Source organism: Erithacus rubecula (assembly GCF_903797595.1).
Source record: "Erithacus rubecula genome assembly, chromosome: 9".
NCBI classification, from domain to species: Eukaryota; Metazoa; Chordata; class Aves; order Passeriformes; family Muscicapidae; genus Erithacus; species Erithacus rubecula.
This window is the reverse complement of record NC_136660.1, coordinates 27,809,201-27,827,888: the sequence shown is the minus strand read 5'-3', so window position 1 is coordinate 27,827,888 and position 18,688 is coordinate 27,809,201. Positions and strand designations below refer to the sequence as shown.

The following is an 18,688-nucleotide window of genomic DNA, read 5'->3' as shown; positions in this document are numbered from 1 at the left end:
ATTAGGGCTGAATGCCTGTTTGGGGCTGGTATGCATTACATGCAACCCTTTTTGGTAGAGCCCATTTTTGGTGGAGTTCCTTATAAAAGGAATGCACTTCCTCTGTTTCCAAACCACCTCACAATGCAATTCAAAACAAAATAAACATGAAGGATCAGATCCTCTTAAAAATTAATTTAAACATACTGTGTAATTAATCTCTAACAGATTCCCCTCTTGCTTGCAGTGCTGATGTTCAATGATCAAAATATCAATAAAGATTCTCTTAAGTTCAAGAGAGCCTTCAACTCTTTTTTTTCCCCCTGTCTACACCCAAGAGTCAGCAATATTTTCAGCATTTTCAAATATAGTCCCCCTCCTAAAAAACCAGAACTGTTTGCTATCTTTCCAGTCATCCTGAATTTTTTTCACCTGACACAAAAGTTTTTAACTGTTTGGAAATCTCAGCTCCTTTATAGCCTGGAACAATCCAAGACATGGTATTCCTGGTATCAAAGAGAATTTTCTGGCTGTGAAAAAAAACTATCCAGCAAAAGCATCTTTCTGTAAAATTCTTAAATAGGTCAAATTGTGCAAGAGGCACCACTTTGGTCTCAGCCACATCCCTCTTTCTCTTTCACATGTGCCTAGCAAAGAAAGAGAGAGCAAGTCAGTACTTTTAATGAATACTCTTTTCCTCCCTGAATTACATCCACAGCCTTTTATCAGCAGGCATTGACAGATTCTGTTACATAATATCAATATAGATTAGCCAGGAATGGGACAGTATAATATGGTACAGAACTCATGAAGAAAATGCCCCTTAGAGAAAAGTTCAGCCTCCCTTATGTTGGGTGAATATTTTAAATTAACCAGATTTTCTGTAAATACTAGATTTTGTTCTTACGCCACCTCAGAAATATTTAAGAGTACTAGCATTATTAAAAATACTTTGATTTTTAAAAAATGTATTTAATTAGTGCATGTTTTGTTAAATGCAACATTTCTTAAAAATACAAATTATGTCAATTATTTGTTTTAAAGTCTAAAAGTTTTTATCAAAGCTTTATTCTATATTTGTACAGCCAGCAGCCAGCTGCAAGTATCTAAATTAAAATTAAATTAAATTAAATTTAATTAAATTAAATTCCACGAGACATATCTAATAATCAGAGGACTCTACTTTTTACTCAGAGAAGTTATTCCATCCCAAAGAATACTCTAAAGTATCCTTTTTTCTTAGAATACTTGTTTTAAATGTGTAATGTTCTTCAGAGCTGCTCCTTCAGCAATAACCACAAGATGTCACCATTGTAAAAGAAAAACTCCATGCAGTAAAACAGGAAATTCTGGGATTTATAATCAGAATCAGGAGTTCTCATTAGTAAACATCAAAATCAATGCACTTCAATGTTGTTTTTTTTTTTTAATACAGGCACTGAAGTTACTCAAAAGAAGATAAAAAGAAAACAGTAACAAAAAATGAAACATGAAATCCTATCATAAAGCATATAAATCAAGATCCTGCAGCCACTTGGTTTGAATTACCAAGCACAACAAAAACTTGTCAGACAGCAAGATAAAAATTTATGATTCCATCGTTGCAAATAATCTGCACAGAAGATATTATCAGTACGGAAACTACAGAGAATACAGATATAAATAAATCAAGAAATAAAACTCTCTTAAGTGAGAGCTTAAGGAAAGTTTGGTATTTAGTAAAGGAAAACAATTATATATCCAAGCCAGCTCATCTGTGACAGAACTTAGAAAAAAAAGGAATTGAAATCTATGTAGATTCAGTGAAAATCCAAGGAACAATGAAACAAATTATATGATCTGTAGGAAAGAGTAAAAAAGGTAGTATGTACAGAAATGTTATGAGAAAGGAAGGTGCTAGCAGCAGTAGTTAGATTTTTAATTTTATTTTGTGCTTAAAATTTCTAATTAAGTTCACAGCACTGTATCTGAAGGTATAGCCTAAAAGGTATTTCCAAAGATTTGTGACATTGCCCCATCTTGTAGTCAGCAATTTGACATTGCAAGGAATCCATGCACAGCTAAAAGGGCAATAGTGTTGCTGCAAATTCTATTCACAGCTTCTGGACAGAGATTAAGCCTTCAGGATCTTTTTGTGCACTACAGTCCTGGAAGGTTTTAAAGGACTCAGTAAAAAGTCTACACTATTTCCATTCAATGACCATATTGCTAAACCACTTCTCTCTTCTGTGGGTGCACTGACTACCTTTGAATGAACAACTCATTAATTATTAAGAAGTGAAATGTATTAGATCTCATTATGACTGCAGAGTAATAGGTGTGACAGCTAATAGGAGTTAAAAAGTCATTTCCTTTGACATGCCAAAAGAAACAGCAATAAAACAGAACAGAGGAAGGAAGTCATGGGAAGTGGGCACATCAGCTAAGTAATCTGGAGGGATTTTAATATTTCTGTTAAGAGAATGGCAATTTCTAAGCATAGCAAGCTAAGCCAATTGAGACTTGCAACAGAAGTGGTAAATGATAAAAAGAAAAATCCACAAGCATCTAGCATAATTATAGTAAGGGAATTAAACATTTAGGATCTTAAATAATTTATCTGTAATGAGAAACAATGATTTATGGTACTGGGAATAAAACTGCACCACATGCTTACAGTACATCCATTAGCCCACACACTCTTGTACCATTATAACAAAGCAGTTCACCTTTGTTATATTTTTTTCACTGAGAAGCTGTTATAAATAATACCCCACAAAAAGCAGACAGTGGATACTGTTCTCCAGGAAGCACTAAAAATACAATGCAATGATGATGATTAAAGGGAGGGCAGGGAAAAAATCAAATTACCTAGACACAAAGCTAAGCAAACCTTACCCTGCCAGCTGTCATTGCAGACACAGAGCTTCTCCCCAGTCAGGTCACAGTAGCCATGGTCAGGACTGCCACAGTTGGCTTTGCAGTAGGGAATGTCACAGGCCTCTCCTTTCCAGTACTTGTCACACTCACAGTACACCCGGCTCGGGACAGACAGGCTGGTTGTGCACTTGCCATGTTCTGAGCAGTTATTAGGGCAAGAGTTAATTCTGAAAAAAAAAAAAAAAAGTAAGATAAGGGATATCATGACCCATGAGCTGATGATAGTGGCTTCATCTGGCAGTACTCCAGCAGTATTTGTTAGATATATTATGTTTTACCATGAAAAATTTCTATGTACTGATGAAACACAAGTTTAATGGTGATTTTACAGGAAAAATGAGCTCAAATGGTGTTGATCCAATCTTACTTACAAAGTCTGTGATGTACTCAGGATCACAAATACCTTGCACTGCAACAAATACAGACATTAAGCAGGACAGGCCCTGCCTGGACAGATCACTACCTATTTTTCTCCTATATTCCAGTATAAGTACTCAGTCCCTTCAAATGCTTGTTATCTCTAGAAACAACCACTGTGGAAGTAATTGAGCTTAAACTCTCCAACACAGGCATACAGTTAAATGGTTTTCCTGAGTAGCTTTGGTGCCTACTATGAACAGTACATCTAACATCTAGGGAGAATAAAAGAGAGAAAAACAAGTAAGGAAAAATACAAGATGGCTAATATCCTGAAACTACTTATAAGCAGCACTCTATGCTTGAATCCTTGATAAAAGAGCCACCTTAACTCTGCAGTTCCAAGATACAAAAAACAGGAGAGCCTAGGCTGAAAGAAGTCTGTGACTGTTCTGGGAGTTAGCATTTCTGTGATACACCCTACCAAACACTGAGATCACAGGCAACTGGAGTGCAAAATCAAGCAAAGTGGTTCCAGAAATGCAGGCAACTCCTTGAAATGAGGGAAGACGGAGGATATGAAACTCAGTTTCCATGAACTCAGGCAGCATATGCCTGATGAAGTCCAAATAGGATTTGGAACTTTTTTAGATGACTCACAGCAAACAGAATTAAGTGTTACTACAAAACTCTGATGATAATACAGACCACTCCTTGCAGACTGAGAGATGGATACTGTTCACAGTCTTCCCTACTGAATGAAGAAAGAGCTATTAAAAGTTAGCAAAGAATTGTTCAAGGCTGGCCTTTGACAAGATATAGTTGTGATAGGATAGTTTTTGTCTTCTAGGGACTCACTTCTCAAAGGACTGATTCTATTACATTGCTAAAGTAGAAAATTCCACATCTGACCATCATTCCAAATTTTCTAAGGGTTTTACCTGGTAACACACATGGCATTAAAACCATTGATGGCATTAACAGCTGAATGCTACAGCTATGAGGAACCTTTCCCCAATCTCACAGGGAGCGTTCTGCAGTTGAGTTTTTCCATCAGGAGATATTAGTTGGAAAGTAGACCATTTCCCACTCCAACTGGTTCATTAAGGATTCAAACAAAATGAGAAAAACTGGATCAGCAGATTTGGAAGAAAGTTGCCTGACTCCAAGGAAGAAAAAATTCACTGTTCTGGAGTAATTACAGTTGTTTGCTACTGAAATGGCACTTTATTTTGGGTCAAAGATTTTGTGTTTCTGTCTTCCCCAAAATAAAGGAATACAAGTGGTCCATCAAGATGAAGCAAAAAGGAAGAGGGTAAGAGAAACAGAGTGCAATAGACCAGTGACAGAGGCAAAGTTAATGCAGCAATAAAAGGTAATTGTAGTGTTACTATTGGTTCCTTAAAATTGTTTTAAAAGTATCCATTGCAATAAAAGACACAGAAGAACAGAGTTCATAGAATTTCATGAGTTCTATATGCAAAGGAATTAAAAACTGGCAAGTTTTTTCATTTATTTTAAATCTACCAAAAAAAATTAGGTCAAGATATGCAGCATGCACCACATTACCAAGTAATGAAATATACACTCATTTCTTAAGAATGCCAAGTCTTATTGCCATTTGCTCCCAAGACAAATAAAATAAGTGTAATAAAAGCATCAGGGATAACTGAAAAATGTAGCTAATTACAATAGAAAGTCTGCCAGGTGATGTCAACTGATATCACTGATGTCAACTGATAAAAATTTAAAATACCCAGTCTTTTAGGCTGCCATTTCCAATACAATATATATAGTGAGGTTTCCCAAGCTTAGACTAGCTATTTATTTTCTTGTCAAAGGTGGGCAATCTGCTGCAAATTACAGCAATAATTTCCCACAGATAATGTACCAAGTACTGTGCCAAAACAAAGCTATGGTCAGAAACACAAATAGGAATTTTAAACTAATAAAGAATATGACAAAAATATTACATGTACTTTAACATAAGACATGCAGTGCTGGCCACCACATCCCAATAACTGGCATTTCAGAATCTGAAGGGATTGAGAGAAAGGAACAGGCATTTTTAAATCATGGAAAAGCCATCACATAAAGAAACAGGTCAAACAGGACCAAGCAATTCCCTCTTGAACTAAGGCATGCAATATGAAGAGATGTTGCATTGTGTCATATGCACATCCCAAATGAGACAGAAGTTGCAAACAACTGGTGCATATAAAAAGGAAAAGACTCAGGTCTGCTGGATGCATCTTTGGAGCTGCTGACAGAGAAAAGGAGGTTGGACAAAAGCAATCATGGTCACATCAGATTAGACGTTGCCATCAGAAAAACTAAAGGACATGCAGTGCAGATAAGATCTATGAAGGAGAGTGTAGAATGAGATGGAAAATAGGAGGGGAATTACCCAAGAAGAGGAAGTGAAATGGAGTAAAATCTTTGTGGCTGGCAGAAAAATCCAAGTGGAACTGCTTAGAAGGTTTCTAAAGCCATAGTATATTCAGCAAGAAAAATCAAGCAACAGATGATCCCAGTTGAGGAGAAGGGAATTTATATGACAGCAGATATAATCTCCCTTCTAGTCCATATGACAACTATATGTGTTGGATAAACACTGGAGGGGATACATTTTAGTTCCATATGGCACAGGAAAAACATACTCTGGAAATGGCCATGTGACTTCACTTAAAAAAACCATACTCTGTCTCTAGGAGTTTTTTGCCCCTAACTCATACCTTAAATAATTCATTACAAGCCTAGCCCCAGCCCCTGGTTTTAGACACACTGAGTATGACTCTTACACTATCGAAAAAAACAAAGGTAATTACTTAGTATGAAAATACTTACGAATAAAAAATATTAAATCCTGTTAGGTTATAAGCAGCATCACTAAAAAAGTGCAGCAATGCATAGCCAGATGTAGTAACCACTTCTGGAACAGTTTCATTTCCACGCACTTCAGGGACTATTAGACCACTGGAAAAGAGAAGGAGAAAAATGTTTTTAAGCAATCTTTGGCATATTTAGAAAAAAAAAAAGTAAAGCAGGATTTCAGAATTCTGCTGGTTAACTATATAAGCAAAAAGACTCATAAATATAATTTTAAAACTTTTTTTAAAAAAGGTATACAAGGTGTATAAAACTTGTCCATGAATCTGCAAGGTAAGTCAGGGGTTTCCAGGAAAGTGCCTGTGTATAAGCATTAAGACTCCATGCAATGTCAGCAGTATGTATCCAAACAATGGATTTCTGCTATGATTATCTAACCAAAACTAACATTTTGGAATGCATTCTAATACAACTTTACATACATGTTGCAAGAAAGCAAGCTTAAGAAAGCAAGCTAGTTCACATATTAAAGCCTCTAATGTTACTTTTTTCCCCAATAACTGAAAGTGTCCATACATGACTACGTGGACAGAAAGATTAGTAAATACACTCACCTAAATACAGCTATTAAAGGTGCATATATTGAATCTCCATCATATACATACATGTGGTCCCAACTACATTCTGTGGCAAAGTGATTAAACCTTAATCTTAGTATTGCATTTGGGCTGAAAAAGAAGACATTGATGTAACATATTACTTACAGAATTACTGAGATCATAAGATCAAGAACTCACAGCAGAACTGATCATTCCAACATAACTCTGTTAAAAATTTTGAGTCGTAATTAAATATTTCGAAGTGCTAAATAACAAAAGCAGCACAAGCAAATATTTCCCTTTATCTTAGAAATTTTTAAAATAACATATTCAGACCTCAGCTAATAATTCCTATAGTTAATAAGAGGCTTAAATTCACCAGATTTTATCAGTGTTCAGAACCAGAAATATAGAGCAATCAAAATACCTCATTTTAATTCTTTTTAATAAATTTACTTTACAATGTCAGGACTGTGATCTTAAAAGAACCTTTCAAGATAAAATCACCTACACATCCTCTTTCCAGTATTATACTAATTATTGAAATAAATCTTAAAACACTCAACTAAAATTGCAACCAATATTAGTGCAAGTGCCTGTCTCCTCCCCTTTGCCAACATGTAGGAAATGTCACCAGATTTTGGCTGAGGTCCAAATGGATCTGTAAGTGGAATTTTCACATTTCACAGAATTATCATACATACATACATATATACTTTTTTTTTCCCACAAATCATAATGATTATTTTCTTGTAGTTCTCCTCACTATTGACAGGCTTGAGTATAATTTCTCAGTTTGGGAAACATGTGGGGTTTTATAACAGATCCTTTGGAGAGAGTGCTTTGTTCATTTTTTAAGACGGAGTATTATACACATATGTGACTTCCTTGTGTGCTGACACTTGGCACAGTGCTGCTGGTTGCTTTACTCCTCCCCAGACTGTGCAGCACATTGATTTCTCCAGCTACCCACTCTGCCATCTCCTGAGAACAGGAGGAATGGAGTGGGGAACTGCCTCAAAGCAGAGTCTGCCCACGGTGCTGAGATGTGTTTCCACTTCAGTGCAGTGCAAACATTCCTGAGCTAACCCTGCCTGAGTCAAAAGAGAAGTATAGATAGGTCAGACACATATGGCCTGGTCTTCTAGATAATAAAGATTCAAGTCAAATGATTTTGCAAACATCTGTAACTTCACTGCTGTTTTGTTTAAATTACTGTCTGCATATAAGCAGACCAAAGTTAGATGGGACACATCATTTCTGAACTGCAGCAGTGGAGCAGATATTCAAGGTGTCTGATGTTCCATGACAAGATGGAAATAGAGGAGGAGTTAATTTTCTTCTAGAATGTTAGTAGAACTGAAGTCAGCAAAATCCTGACCCATATCCTGGGGTGTCCTTCTGAAATGTAACCAATTTGTGCCATTAACACTTAGCCATACTAATTTATGTGTCTCATTATTTCTTCAGGCATGTCTCTGTGATTCTGTGCAGCATAAACTGAAAAATTAGCAACATGCATGAGGTATCTAAACTGTAGGCATAAAACTATTTTAAAACTAAATACACGAGGAAATGTAGAATGCAAATGAAAATACTTTATAGAAGCACTGACTTTTGAGAAACATGTAACTGAATAAACATTCTGTACTTGAGGCCATTTATGATTTATCACTGATATGAGTTAAATAAGTCAAATAAAGGGAATCTGTAACTACTTTTGGAACTTATGTAAATATACTAAAATATGCAACTTTATGCAAATTTATCACTGGGTTTCGAGGACCTGCAGCACTGGCCAAATACCAATGTCAGCCTAATTTCTGCCAGCAATTTAAATGGGAATGGAATTTGGCCAACTCTAAGCAATCCTGACAATACTAATGCCATTTTTTAAAATTCTATGCAATATTCAAACAAAACCAACACAAACCAACAAAACACCAAACTGTTCATATTGTATCCTCATGCAGTCTCTATGTGAGTTCTTTAGATCTCTAGAACACATAGTACCAAACTGTTCAGAAAATTTAAGCTATGAAAATAGATACTTACTATCCTTCAATTAACCATGTGCATTTAGTTTTATATTTATAATTTATAGGTCCATCTGTTAAATATCCAGAAGGTTCTGTTAACCTACAAGAGAAAAAACAGGGCTGTAATAAACCAGAGACAACAGAAGATGAATCATCAACATACCAACAGAGTCTTTCCGGATGGAAAGAAAATTGGGGGGTAGAGAAAACAGTCAAGTCCCTCTTCATATTTCTCATCACACTACTTGTGCTCATAAAAACTTGAATTCTGATTGTTCTATATCATTTGCTTTCTTCCCCCAGGCATTCACTTGTATTTTTTCTAGTTCAGTAGCAAATAATTTAAATTATCCTTCACACAAAATGGATCCAAGCCAGTGTAAGGGGGATTTGTTTAAGAGCATTTTGGTTTGCTTTGCTTATTTGCTTTGCCATTGCCCTACAACTTACTTCTGAAATTAGACAACACCAGCCATACGAAAACTCTCCTAGATCAAGGCAAATTAAGATATAAATTTGAGTAAGCACATCTGTCAGCCTGCTGCTCTGTTATTCCTAGTCAGTACCCTGTCTCTGCACAGTGATCTCCAGTGAATACCAGGAAGGAGTAAATCCCTGCAGATTCTCCACACAGCATTACACCACCTTCAATGAATGACTTGCAGCTCAGGGATACTTTCAGTCCACAGCTGTGCCTTTGGGTTCATGCTTTATACCACTCAAAATGTAATGATCTGTGTTTTATTTCCCTACTTTCCCTCTTCTGCCCTTTTCCAACCTGAGGAATCCTTGCTCAGTGCTTTTAATAAATCTTTTGTATTCTCCTAGAGCCTGCTGAGATGCAACAGAGATCAGCCTATTGTATTCAAGATGCAAGTGAACCATGAATCTGCACAGTAGCAATATTATTTCCATTTTATTCTCTATTCCCATGTAAGATTTTATTTGCTTTTCAACAACTACTATTCTGACATTTGAAACAGAAATATCTGCTGTAACTTTCTTTTGAGTGATAATAGCTCAATATTCATCACATACAGAAATTCCTTTTATGTAGAAAGAGAATCTTTTCATCCATTCATATATATTACTTCGTATTAATCCATGCAGTGATAAAACAGCAGATGAAATTCAATAATCTATTAACATAAAAGCTTTCTGAAAGAGCCTGGTATCTTCAGCACATTGCATCTTCACTAATCCATTTTATTTTCTGCATCCTTTGTTATTATGTTCAGGCATTAACACACATCTCCAATGGCCTTACTCCACTGGGGAAACAGACCATCCCACTCTTTAATAACAAATAACAAATATAAATACATCCTCAGAAATGCTCATTTCTTCCACTATATTGTTGAAAGAGAATCGTTAAGAATAGGTATCACTAAATAAAAAAAGCTTTGTTCATCCATTTCATATGTTGTTTTCTTAAATAAATGGCAGTAATACATAATATTCCAATCAAAAGATTTTCAGTGCTGTCATATGATTTATATACAGAAGTCTTATTTAGCAACCCACAGAACATATATTTTCCTGGAAGAAATATTACCTCATCTGCAGTCACGACCATTGCCTTCTTAGTAGCTGTATAGTGCAATAGAGGTGACTTACAAGAGTTGTTTTTATTAGATCAGTTCTTTGGTACTAGGAAAGTACAAACAATTTCCCTTGTTTCCTAGGATGATAATTTTTTGATAAGTAGTTTCTTTTGGAAGAGTAGATAGCCTTTGAAACAGGCATTTCACTTTGTTGGAAAAAAAAGTAAATAAGTAAGAGGAGCACAACATTGCTTTGCCAATAATGTTTGTAGAAAATGGTAAGATAAGGGCTTGTTCTATTTAAAATAAATACATAGCAAGACAGATGGAAATTGCTTTAAGTTTCTTGAGTCATACAAAGAACTTTTCTGCATTATTTTTCTTTCCAAGTCTTATCAAATACAAAATCCCATAACTCACAAAGATAAGCAGTACCACTTTCAGGTAATCCCTTGTCCAATCTAGGGCAATATTCTCTTTCATATATTTCATCAGCAGTTTTGCTCTGTGACTAACAGTGATTCTGTCAAATAACCACAATCCAGATGAGTCACCCTGGCTATGCACTCATTAGTCACAGAGTCACAGCATTGCACCCCCCTCCTTGCTCACCACTGAGAAAGTCTCAGTGATGAGGGGAAGCCAGAACAATTTCTGTGGCCTGCCCAGGCACCACAGGTTTATCACACCCAACCTCCAACCTTTATAACAGAACACACAAGGGAATAGCTGATGCTGTCATCTGAAATTGCACATCAGCTTTCATAATATTTTTAACAACCTTTTTCCTAGTTGGCAGGGTTATAATCAAAGCCTATAAAGAATTAGAGGGTGTATGCCAAGAGAACATTTCCCATCTCAGTATACTGCAAAACAGATCTACCAAATGATAGAAAGATGTCAGGATGTTGCATACATAAAGGCATTCAGAAGCACCAGTGACAGATCAGTCACTCACCAAGGTGATCAGTCAGCAATATATTCCATGAAAAATGTGTGACACTACAGTTTCACTCAGCAGACAGATCCAACAGAAATGCAAGGGCTAAAGCCAACACAGGCTAATCAAAACATGCAATAAAGCCTGGAATATTACCACTGCTATAAAAGAATGGCAAATATAGCTGAGTTAGAATATACAGAGGCAATATTTACCACTGCAGAGACTTTAAACCAAGACTGGTGCATTTCAAGAAAAAAGTACATTCTAGTTCAGTCAGAAATTATTGGTCCAAAGTGAAGGAGTAGTCAGATGAAATCTATGTCCTGCAATACATAAGACGTCAGAGCAGGTTATTAAAAAGGCCCTTCCTGCTGTAATATTTATAGATCTGTGAAAAACGCAGTCTTGTCATCTCCTGTATCTTCCTGCAAAAAATAATCTCACCAAATCTTTCAGAGAGTGGCACTAATTTAAACCAGAAAAGTCATTGGCTATTTCCTGTCATCAGCAGAACACGAAGCTCCACAAAACTGCTGGCAGATGGACAGAGGTCTGATTTACAATATTGGTGTTTTAGAGGAAGCAAAGCATAAGCTAATATTACAAATATTCACTATTAAATAAAGAGTTATAAATAAATTAATTTATGTCTATATTACTTAATGTCACACTTCTACTGATAATTTTAAGAAATGTTGGATTACTTTGCAATTCCTACTTCAGATGTATCTGAATACACAATATAGAGCACATTTTGCTTCACAGATCCATCTCAATATCAGTACTGGTGTGTCAGTCAAGAGCTATTCACTCCATTGCTGAAAAATTTTGCTCCATCTCCTTTTCATCTTTTATGAAAATATGTTTTATTAAAAAGAAATAAAAATCAATAACTGTGCTTCAAAGTCACAAGATCAAGTTCTTCATAAATAGAAGTACTGACAACCCTTCTAGTTGAGATCTTGTGCCTAACATTTACAGCAGGGAAAGAGACTGCACAGATCTGAGATCAGTTGAATATATTAATAAAGAAGAGGAAAAAAATTCAGACCACCTGACAGCACAAGCCTGATTCAGTGAGAAAGAAATGCAGAAGTGATCAAGAGGCCATTTCTCATACCACAATATTGAGTGACAGATTAAGAAGGTTTTCCAGTATTTTTTTCAAAGGAATATCTGAAAAACAACATGTTCTGAAAAACACACAGAGGCAGATTTTTCTTTTCCAGGCATAAAGCATTGACTAGCACCTGACAAAAATTCAAAGAATTTGCATTTGATTTTCCTGCGGCTTTACATTTATTGTATAACTTGTTGTTGGTTACTTTTTTCACATATGAAAACAAGATACACTGAACAGACTGTAGCTCTGATTTTTCTTCAATGACTTATCAAGAGGAATATTTAATACATTAAGGAAATATTTGCATATGCCAATCACTCCCCTACTTGCTACATACTGCTTTGAAGTAATAGAAGTTATACTTAGAAACACAAAGGACATTCACACACCAAGTAATCACAGGCCTGCTCTTAAACAGGTTTCAGTTCATTCATTGGCAAAGCAGCAGTTTCTGCTGCAAAGTACAAACCCCAGTGATTAATTCAGTTCATCCTGAGTTCATCTTTCTAAATTATTTGAAGCAAAACCATGCTCCAAAACAATCCAAAACTCCCAGAAATGTAAAATCAAGATCAGAAGGCATAAACAATTTTCCCCCATGAGGATATATCCTGTATTTCAAGAAACTTAACACTTGTGTTAAAAAAACAAACAAACAAACAAACAAAAAAACAAAAAAAACACTAAATTACCTGGGATATAACTAAATTACCTGGGATGTAAACTCTGATTGGTGCAAAACATTGATTTAACATTTACTCTGGCAGGTAAAAGGTTGTTGTTCTGTGTCACATTTCTGCAATAGTCCCCAAAACAACTGAAAGAATTCTGCATAGGATGCTGTTCTCAAAGTCCAAACTTACAGGGCATCTTACTTCTGCAATGTATTTTCTCTTACATAAATGAGATCTGTTCCCTTGCTTAGGCTGCACAACATTACATAAACTCACAGAACACAGACCAGGACAGGTTGTTTAGAACAGAATATCTGAATGTGTGACTCTGAGGGAATCTACAAAGTGACTTGAAATGTTTTACAGAGACTTGATAAACAAATCATATGTAGAAGGTAAAAGTAGCATTACAATAATAAATGCAATATTTATTCTATTTTAGAATAAAATGTGAAAACACTGCATTAACTACTCAAGAATTTTCTTCTATCTCTTCACAAAGTTGTACTTGACTTTTTTTTTACCAAAAAACTCTTAAATTGCCATTTCAATTACAACATGCCATTACACCTATCCCAACTACACTGAAATCTTTTTTTCAGTTATTTCTCTAATCTGATCTTAATAATTCCAATTATAGAAGTCTACAATCTTCTTTGGCAATCTATTTTAGTAGTGACTTTTAATATTAAAAATATTTCTAAATGCCTAAGTCACCTTTTTTCTTACTTATATATATTTCCTGGACACAGACCTGGAAATCAGGTAACATTCTTCCTATTTCTGCTCAACTTTTACAATCATCTACCTCATCCTTTTTTTTTCTGAATAAAGAAATTTAAGAAATTAAATTTAAAGAATTTAATCTAGCAAACCTCAGAGTCATTTTCTAGACTTCCTTCTTCTAGAACTTTTCCAAGTCATCTGCACTTCCTTCTCCAGCTATAGTCTGACCAGCATATCAACCAGAGAATTATTTAATACACATAATGTGGCCAGTTCTCCTGAATGCAAACAGTAGTAGAACTGCTTTTATGCTGATTTGTGTACAACCAGTAACTCCCCAAGATTGCCAACTTCCTCCCCACGAGGGACTGAATGGTATTACTCTAGTTCATCTTACTGAGGTTAATCACACCTGCTCAAGTGCAGAAATTCAAATCCAATTCTGCCAGTATCAGGCAGTATTATATGGGATCAATGCAGCTCACATCAGCTGGAAACTGCTGCATGGAAAATTTCATTTATAATCACTTGCTCAGCAGGAAAATCTTTTTTTTCCTTTCTCTGATATAAGCATTGACTTAAAAGATAGTAATTTCTGGTCACACTGCATAGTGAGGAACTCTACTTAAACAGCAATGAGTTCTACAAGAAAATAAAAAAATTCTATTTATGTATATTTGTGATACAGGTCTTCAAATAATAGCCCTTTTTTCTATTACTCAACCACGTCAACAGTTTCTGAATATTCATATCTATTATTCATTCACCTAACAAAGCACTAACATAACAGTAGCATAAAGGCAGTACAAGCAAAAATTAAAACGCCCCTGCACCCATGGTCTCCATCATGACAGTCACATTAATTTTGTATACTGTAATGCAAGTCACTCAAGCAATCATGACATGGCACCATTTTTGTGTTGCCACAGCACACAGAGCAGTTGCCAGACACCAGCACTGTGAATTACAGGCACTAAAACAAAGTTTTCTTCCTCCTCATGGTTCTAAATATTAAGTCCAAAGAAAAGTAATGAGGCACAAAGAGCCTACTACTTTCCCTTTATGTAAAGAAATTTTCCCCTTTAGTTTCCAGTAATAGCACATCAGAATGATCCATTTCAAGTTTTTTTTGACAAAATGATTCACAGAATTATAGATGGAGTGCAAGAGATAAGGTGAATAACAGGCACAGTAATTTCTCACACTGCACAAATGATTGGAGTATTATTTAAAAGCTTGATACAGAAAGGGAGAAAAAATTACTACTGAAAGAATAGCTGCATAGAATGGATCTTGAAAAAGGCCATCCTGACTTTTGTATTCAGATTTTTCTTCAGATTACCTGCATAAAATGTGAATATAAGACATAACTATCTTAAAAAACCAATCCAAATGCTGATTGCCTTGAATCTAAGTAAAGAAATACATCACTACTAAGAACTGTATCACCCCCAAACATTCTATGCTACTTAGTTTTACACAGATGGATTTACACATAATATTTATGAAAACTTCCTCTAAAATTGAGCAGAGTTGAGTCAATCTACATAGTTCAACAGGAAACTCCAAGTTTGCTACAGAACCACTACACCAATTAACAGTTCAAATCTTGCCAATATTTTCCAGGTGGCAGTGGTCCTCCATCTCAACTTAGAGATCAGTGCCTTTTAAAAGATACTGTAAATAGCACAATATCCTCCACTGACCTGGAAAAAACTTAGCGAAAAGAAATGAAGTGAAAGAAATGTAGCTTCATCTCTCTTATCTAGAATATTACAGACATTTCATATTTCCCATTTTAATATCATGGTTGGACAAAATCATATGAGACAAGCATATATTCTACTAGAAATGCTCAGGCTAGTTCATAGGTGGCATCCAAATTTCTGCCTATAAATAGGACTGGCACCATGCTTAAAATAAAGAATTGATAGAAAATCAAGTTGGCATTTGATACAAACACAAAACATGATATAATACTCCATATCACCATCTAATCTGAGTATGACTGTAAATGCTACTCTGGATATAAAACCCCAAAGGTCAAAAGCTGCATAAAAATAATTCCTGTTTTAAGTAAGAGGCAGACCATCTACCCAATCCACTGACTGAACTTCTTGCACTCAGTTTCTTGTCATGGCCACTCATTTTCTCAAAAAATGAGCAAGGTTTGAAATATTCGAAGTTCTGACAATTCAGTCTTGATTCAGGAGAATTTTTACAGTAATCTTAAAGTTATCTCATGTATGTAGATAGCCACTATTAGAAGAAAATAGGAATTAGAAAAGAACCTGCCAGGAAGCAAGGAGACACCCCATTGCTCTAACATTTTACAATGTTTGCTTTAGCCAAGAGTTATTTTTACGGCGAAATGTTGCCAAGATAATGAAGCAATTAATTAAAGAAAAAAAAAGAAAAGAAAAGGAAAAAGAACACATTTCAGCAGACTGAAGTGGTCCTATTACTTACTTTTTCCTACCACTGTTATTATTTCATTTAGAAAAGTTCTGCACTTTCATGGATTGTGTTACTTTAAGATCACTCAGAGTAAGATCACTCAAAGTAACACATTATCCTTAAGTTATTCCTCTTGTTGAAAACAAAAAACAAGTTATACTTCAGGTTTCTTTAAAAGCAAGAGAGGTTATTTTCTCTGCTTTATTTTCCAGAAGGCAGCCTCCATTTCCAAAAGTAACGTGGTTAAGTGTATGTTCTGGCATTATTCTTTTAACATTGCTAAACTCTGTCAGGGTACACTTCATCCCATCTCCAGAACACCACTTTTTGAGCCCAGTATTGATCCCAGGGTGATCCCACTTGTGACAGGAGCTGTTTGCACATCACCAGGCAGACAGCTCCCTACCCACTGCATGGATCCCTTGTCCAGATCCCAAGACATCCATTTCTGTACCAGGAGGGTCTGGGAAGCCAAATCCAAAGCCTTGGAGAAATTCAGGCAATGCCTGACCCCACATTAACAAGCAGGTTATGTTGTTGTAGAAAGCAATCAGATGTGTCAAGCACATTTTGACCTTGGTGAATCTCTGCTGACTTTTCCCACTCATGTTCTTCATCTGACCTATGATAGCCCCAGGACAATTCATTCCATAACTTTCCCCAAAAACAAAAGTAAGATTGATGGACCTATTTCCCAGACCCTCCTTTCAGCCCTCTTTGTAGATGGAGTTGTCATGAGCTTTCTTCCAGTCTTGTGGAACATCCCCCAATCTGCACAACCTCTCAAAGATTACAGAGAGCAGCCTTACAGCATGATCACCTTTCTGATCAGCCCCAGTGGATTTTGTCAGGGCCCTCTGATTTTAGGGCTCAGGCTCCTGTAAGTTCCCACACTAACTCCTTTGCTGACAGTGGTTCTGTGTTTGCATCAACCTGGATTTTTGTTCCAGGGCCTGGAGCTCAACAGCACAAGAGATGTGAGCCAAGTGCTGAGAAACTCCGTCTTTGCACATTGTTAGTGACTAACTCACCTCTCCTATTTAACAGGCAATGTTGTGCTCTGTTCCTGCCTGTTTACATAGCTGACCTCTGGTCAATTTCCATTTAAACTGAGCTTCTGCTTTCCTGACTCCATCTCCACACACCCTGGGAATGCCCTGTAGTCCTCACCAGGTATTTCTCTGCTTTTCCATCTTTGGTATAGCTCTCATTTCAGCAGACTGCAGCTCTCAGTTAAGCCAAGAGGGTCTCTTGTTCCACCTACTTCCCTCACCTTTAAATAGAATTCAATTTCTGTACTTTCTCCATTAAAGTAACATTGGCTACAGGTTTTGATCTAATCACAGGATTAATATGAGTGAAGAATAAAGTTATTTATACATTTTTATGCATTTGTGCATATATTTCAAACATGTATAAATATATATTTATATACTGAGCCACATATATGTATTTTATAAGACTTCTACAATTAATCAAACATGAAATGGTATTTTAAAACGTGGAGCAAAAAGCATATAGCAAGGCAGGCTGAGGTACTTGGCAACAAGGTAATGCACTGTGCCAGTTTTTCACTGTACATCACCATAAATCTCATTTTCACTTGTGACCTAGTTCAGGGTTTTAACTTAAGCTTCCTGAGGTAACAGGCAAATGCTCTAAATCCAGTGTGTCACCAACTCCTAAATTTCTCCTTGACTATTTAAATCAAGTTTCTATGCTCACCAAGAGGCACCTATTTCTGCCCTGCAATCATTTAGAGTGATTAATATCTAACCATCAGATTTCACATCTGTAAAGGACAGAATTCTCATGGCAGGAAACCACCTCATATCAGAAACCTGCAAGCATCAGCTCCCAAAAGCTATATTAGTTTTGAAAATATAAAAATGCAGTAAAATCTGACACACACTTTCCACAGGGAAAAAAATGTATCATTTTTCTCTTAGCATACCACCAGACTTCTCAAGACTTTTAAAAATCCATTTATACATATATTAAAAAAGAAAAATCAAATCAGCAACTCCTTCTTCCTCTCTTCCCTTTACCATCAGCACACACACAGCTTCATGAGAGGTTCCCAGCCTCTGAGCATAACCTCAATGCAAATGCTGAGATACGATTAGAGATAATAGTTCTTTCAAAAACTTAATTGATTAATAAATTCAAAAGGCTGGTTATTGAGTAGATTTCAAGTACTGTCTTTTAGATATAATTATATAGATAATCACTTACTTCCAACTTCTCTGGCTGTAGCAATTATCAGGGCATTACACATTTGCCCTAAATACAAAGCACATCCCTCTGTTTGCTGTAAAGAAATGGAATAATGGCATTCATGTCTCTGGGGGATTACAAAGCATTTTTGTTTGGGAATATGAAAGATTGTTACTAGTCATAAAATAGCATCATTTCAGAATATATTTTATTCACATGGCAGGTGTCATTTCACTCATATTTTATGCTTGACTTTATAATTTATGGGTATGTCACAACACT

General features: G+C 35.8%; 1 protein-coding gene across 4 annotated transcripts in view; it reads right to left on the bottom strand.

Annotated features, from left to right (window-relative positions):
* Positions 1-18,688, bottom strand: part of ATRNL1 (attractin like 1) — a 431,800-nt gene that overhangs the window by 383,685 nt on the left and 29,427 nt on the right. For all 4 annotated transcript variants that reach the window (XM_079312937.1, XM_079312939.1, XM_079312938.1 and 1 more), the window contains exons 2-5: positions 8,739-8,822; positions 6,699-6,812; positions 6,103-6,231; positions 2,857-3,065 (exon numbers count right to left, since the gene is read on the bottom strand). In XM_079312937.1, the coding sequence (XP_079169063.1) occupies positions 2,857-3,065; positions 6,103-6,231; positions 6,699-6,812; positions 8,739-8,822 (536 nt within the window). The remainder of the gene's footprint in view (positions 1-2,856; positions 3,066-6,102; positions 6,232-6,698; positions 6,813-8,738; positions 8,823-18,688) is intronic.